The sequence below is a fragment of the Chaetura pelagica genome, unplaced genomic scaffold, assembly GCF_000747805.2.
Source record: "Chaetura pelagica isolate M959 unplaced genomic scaffold, ChaPel_1.0 scaffold356, whole genome shotgun sequence".
Taxonomy (NCBI): domain Eukaryota; kingdom Metazoa; phylum Chordata; class Aves; order Apodiformes; family Apodidae; genus Chaetura; species Chaetura pelagica.
In genome coordinates, this window is record NW_009953964.1 from 10,214,661 (window position 1) to 10,219,880 (window position 5,220).

Below are 5,220 nucleotides of genomic sequence, written 5' to 3' on the forward strand. Positions count from 1 at the left end.
ATCCCCACTGACCAAACATCCTCCTCAAGGCTGTGTGCAGGACAACTGTTCAATCTCTTCCTATAAAGCATCTTATAACACAATTTTTTTCTCTCTGCAGGAAAAACTCTTGGAGCAGGAGCCTTTGGAAAAGTGGTAGAAGCTACTGCTTTTGGTCTTGGCAAAGAAGATTCAGTCCTCAAAGTGGCTGTGAAGATGCTAAAGTGTAAGCCCAGAGCAATTTGCAAAGGCTGAAATCTCCCAAGCTCCTTTGAGCAGGATGTAGTGTGTGATCACCACAGGTGGTGGTGCTTCCAGGATGCAACATCTACTTTTTCAATGTTTCTGTGACAAGCACTGGATGCTGGAATCATGCTGTTGTCCTTTTTGTGGATATGTCTGGCCAGAGGCACAGACAGAGGATAGTTTCCTCTCTGAGTGTGTCTCCTCCTTTTGTTCTATCTTTGTCTGCAGCTTTTTCTGTCCTCCCCCTTAGTGACCTCCCTGTCTCTCACTCCTTAATACAGCCCTTCACTTGTCTTGCAGCATCAGCAGACACAGATGAGCAAGAGGCTCTCATGTCTGAGCTGAAGATCATGAGCCACTTGGGACACCACGAGAACATTGTTAATCTGCTGGGAGCATGCACCTATGGAGGTAGGACCCCAGAGCCCTGGTGTCCCTGTGGACCTCTCCCATAGCCTGCTCCTCTGAGGCCGTACCTCTCCTCTGTCACAACAGAGACAGGAGATTAATTGGGTGGTCTTCTTTGAACCTGTGACTTTTGAGGGCCTGTTGTGGGCTGTTTCCAGACAGGCTGATGTGCAGGATGGGTTCTGCTGCCCCTCCCAGGGAAAGCAATCCTCAGGACAGGTCACAGTAGCATCACTTCTCAGTGAGCCCTTCCTGCCTCCCTCCCAGGCCCAATCCTTGTCATCACTGAGTACTGTCGCTATGGAGACCTGCTGAATTTCCTACGGAAGAAGGCTGAATCCATAATTATCCAGGATTCTTCCCTGGACACCTCTTTAGACAGTGCTGCTGATTACAAAAACGTTGATGTGGAGAAGAAATACATCCGCAGGTAAGAGTTCTGGTGGCCACAGAACTGAGCAATATTTGGCCTGGGTACCTGTGGGAGAAGTGTGCAGAGGGCTGTGCTGGGAAGAGAGTGGGACCAAAGGTCTTACCTGCAGAATTTGAGGATATAAAAGCCACTGGGAACATGTGTGTTTAGAGCTGGTTACAGTTCCAAGTTTTTCCAAGTCTTTGACAAGAGTTGTTGAGTATCCCGTCGTAAATCCTGGTTTCAATCCAGTCTGCCCTCCTACAGTCTGGAATCAGAACTCTTTGGCTTCCTGCACTGTTTTGTAGGACAAGAGAACTCCCCATCAGCCACGGGCAGTCCCCTGACAAGAGGGGAGCAATGGAGCCCATACCACAGGGCACCTAGGTCTTCCTTCTGAATCAGCTTCAACACTGACCTTCCCTTTGCCCTTAAGTCTCTGGCTAAGCCACTTCCTGCATGCAGGAATGTAGTTTGTCGTCAGTGGATGAGAAGGACAGAAGGTGCTGCTGGAGGGTTACTAACAGTCTGCCTCCATCTCTGTTGCTTCTGCCTCAGTGACAGTGGCTTTTCAAGCCAGGGTTTGGAAATGTATGTTGAAATGAGGCCCGTGTCATCATCATCTTCTTCAGCATCATCTGATTCTGCGCAAGCCAGGGGTGAGTTAAAGGCTCATTTCTGTGTTTTTGTGGTTTTATTTTGGCAATCCTGTCTAGCTTAGCCCCAGGGAACCAGGATAGAGCACAGCTTACATTATTTGCCATGTTTGTAGCAACTCTAAAACACAGCTTTGAATTTCAGGGAAAACCTCAGAGGAAGTTGATGAAACCAGAGAGGACCTCCGCCCCCTCAATCTCTCTGACCTGCTACAGTTTTCCAGCCAGGTGGCCCAGGGCATGGCATTCCTTGCATCAAAGAACGTGAGTACCAACAGAACAACTGCCCCCAGCACCCCAACTGGGAAATGCAGTCTAGCCAGCAGGCAGCAGCCATCCTGACCACATAAGGCTTGGGATGTTTGTGGAGGGGTGGCCAAGCCCAGGCAGCTGCTGCTGGAAATGGGCCTCTTAGCTCTAATTGCTGGGCTCAGACATGCTGGGTCATGGTGACTGGTGTTTCCTCCGGAGCCTTTGTCTCCCATGGGCCCCAGGGAGTCCATCAGGGCAGGGTAGTGACATGGAGGAACCCAGACCTGTCCATCTTCAACATTTTCTCCCCAGCCTTTCCAGGAGATCAGGAACATTGATGCAAAGCTTTCTCATGTTGGCAACATCCCCACTGCCCCAGGGACAAGGAACTGAAAGTGGCTGTTGAGCTGTCTGCCAGAGCTGGCTCATTTAGAGTCCCAGAGAGTAACTGAATGACTGTTGCAGAGATGAGGGCTCTGTGTCAACAGCCCCTGGCTCTGAGACAGTCCCCTGAATTATAAAAGGACATGGGAAGAAATGTCACTCTGTCTTAGCACTGCAAATGAAGTGGTTGAAAGGGAGCCCGTGCTCCTTCTGCATGACACAGTGCCCCTTGCTGGGGCTTTTCAGGCAATACATGTTCCTCTTGCCTCTTTTAAGTGTTGCTTCAGAGACAGGCCCCGGCTACAGGGAATTAGCTGGGACTACTGGAGATGTTGGCTGGGTCTCAGTGGTGCTCTCTTCACCCCAGTGCATCTGGCTGGGTCTCAGTGGTGCTCTCTCTCTTCCCCCCAGTGCATCCACCGTGACTTAGCAGCCAGGAACGTGCTGGTATCAGATGGACGGGTGGCCAAGATCTGTGACTTTGGGCTGGCCCGTGACATCATGAATGACTCAAACTATGTTGTTAAAGGCAACGTAAGTAACTGAAGTGGGGACCAGAGAAGGTTTAAGGGTAGGGTGTGGCTGCAGCACAAAGGGCAGGGTGTAGCATAAGCTGCCAGCCTGTCCCAGTCTGCAGGACTCTTTGCTTTTCCAGGCCCGCCTGCCCGTGAAATGGATGGCCCCAGAGAGCATCTTTGACTGCATTTATACAGTGCAGAGCGATGTGTGGTCTTATGGCATCCTTCTCTGGGAGATCTTCTCCCTTGGTAAGAAAGAAGCAAGCTTGTAAACCTCTAGTTTTCCATGGTTTACCACTGCCCTAATGTCTCTGTAGAAAAATTTCCAAGGAAGGAGGAAGGCTGACAAAAATCTAGGTTTTATCAGGGCTATAAAACTGTTATTCTTCCAGAGGGATCATTAAAAACAATGGATCCTGGATGATTTGTTGTAAATCAGAGCTCCCTGAGAAGGAGTAGCAGTGGCTCCAGCAATGCTCCAGGTTGCACTGTTAAAACCTCTGATCTGAGAGCTGCCTCTGCTCCTGTTCTGTCACAGGTAAAAGTCCATATCCTGGCATGGTGGTGAACAGCAAGTTCTACAGCATGGTGAAGCAAGGATACCAGATGGCCAGGCCTGACTTTGCTCCCTTGGAAATGTGAGTGGCTGTGCTGAGACACACACAGTGGGTGACAGGGTAGCTAGAGCTGCTTCCCAGGGAGTGAGCAGGGACATGGCACAAGGGCCTTGGTCACACATCTGCCTGCTTCTTCCAGGTGTCTGCTGTTGAGGTTCAGGTTGGATCCTAGCAAGTTGCTCCATGCTCCTGGGAAAGCAAGACCTGGAGCAGTCAGTTATGATGCTCTGTTCACTGTTTTCTCTGTTTAAGGATAGGAAGACAGGAGAACTATTACATGTCTATATTCCTGAACTTAGTTTTTTTTAGTCAATTACTTTTGACTCTAGGACTATGAGAAGACAAGCCTGAGTAGGCTACAAGAGGGGAATGACTTTAAGCTTAAAGCAAAAAGTACTGGAGGCATAAAGCACCCTGTTGACAGATTAGTTTGCTCTGTACACTTCTGTGCTCACATCTCCCTGGAGCACTGCACTTGCACTGACCATGGCTTTTACAGGCAGGAAGATGAGGGGCTGCTCAGTGCTCTGTGCCTGAAACTCCAGGTGCTGCAGGGAAAAGGCTGAGGGTGCAGCCCCTCCAGCAGCACAAGGCAAGGGCCCTGTCCCCCTTTGGCTCTGCAGGTACAGCATCATGCAGGCATGCTGGAGCCTGGAGCCCACGCAGAGACCCACCTTTGACCAGATCAGCTGCTTCATTCAGAAAGAACTGGAGGTGCACAAGGAGCAGGTAAGGATCTGTGGAAATAAGGGGGAAGGGAGATGTACTTTCTCCCTGTCTGAACGTAGCTCCTGGACAGTTTTCCTGGAGATGTCCCTTACCTTTAAGTGATGGCAGCAGTTCAGTGTTCTGTGGGCAGCAGGATGGGTGGTGATACAACTCCATTTGCAGCAGCTGTGCCCTGTTCCCCCAGGTTTGGTGTGCAGCTGGACAGAGGGTGTGCTGCCTTGTGACCAGCTGTCCTGCAGCTCCACCAAAGCATGGGCAGGCCTGTCCTGCCAGCTAGCCATGCCCTGTGGTAGCAGCACTGGATAGTGTGGAGTCAGCAGTCCCAGCTGGTCATGTGTGCAGAGACAGATGTCCTGCACCACTGAAGGGACTGAAACACACTGGGGGTGATTTTTGCTTTCAAGGACTACACCAATCTCCCCTCTGCTGCTGAGGAGGACAGCGGCTGCGATACCTCTGGCTGCTGTGAGGAGTCCTGTGAGCAAGAGGAGAGTGGCCAGCCCCTTCTCAAGAGCAACAACTATCAGTTCTGTTAGCTGGGACCATCACCCTGGGGTAGATCCCTGTCCTTCTGGCTCTGCAGAGCTCAGCTCTGCCCTAGGACACCGACACCTTCTGCTTTGGCTCTCTGTGCTTTCTGAAGTGTGAGTGTTACCAACTCCCTCACCGAAAGGATGGTGCTGGTAGAGACTCAACACCAAGACTCACCATGGGGGTCCCTCAGGTCTTACCTCAAGTGTAGCATAGAGTTGTTAGGATGATTACACACTCCATCTCTACAAGGTGCTGAGAGGTTTCACATCCCTTGCCTCCCCAGCCCCAGAGGAGACTGTGGGGTGTTTGGCTTTTGTAGTGTTCCTAAAATGCATGTTGCAGCCAAATAAGGTATTTCCAAAAGTCACTCACGTGACTGAACCCTTGTTTTATGAACGCATCTTGAACTAAGTGCTGAAGCTGAAACTGTTCTACACACCAGCAGCAGCCCTCTTTCTTGGTGGTCCTGCTCTCTTCCCTTTGTC

General features: G+C 50.7%; 1 protein-coding gene across 1 annotated transcript in view; it reads left to right on the plus strand.

Moving 5' to 3' along the window:
* The window catches only part of CSF1R (colony stimulating factor 1 receptor), a 20,029-nt gene extending 15,201 nt beyond the window's left edge, over positions 1-4,828 (plus strand). Inside the window, exons 13-22 of the mRNA XM_010002042.1 lie at positions 101-205; positions 526-636; positions 901-1,063; positions 1,604-1,704; positions 1,847-1,965; positions 2,749-2,871; positions 2,993-3,104; positions 3,394-3,493; positions 4,096-4,201; positions 4,606-4,828. Coding sequence (XP_010000344.1) covers positions 101-205; positions 526-636; positions 901-1,063; positions 1,604-1,704; positions 1,847-1,965; positions 2,749-2,871; positions 2,993-3,104; positions 3,394-3,493; positions 4,096-4,201; positions 4,606-4,737 — 1,172 coding nt within the window. The 3' untranslated portion in view covers positions 4,738-4,828. The remainder of the gene's footprint in view (positions 1-100; positions 206-525; positions 637-900; positions 1,064-1,603; positions 1,705-1,846; positions 1,966-2,748; positions 2,872-2,992; positions 3,105-3,393; positions 3,494-4,095; positions 4,202-4,605) is intronic.
* Positions 4,829-5,220: the final 392 nt, after the last annotated feature.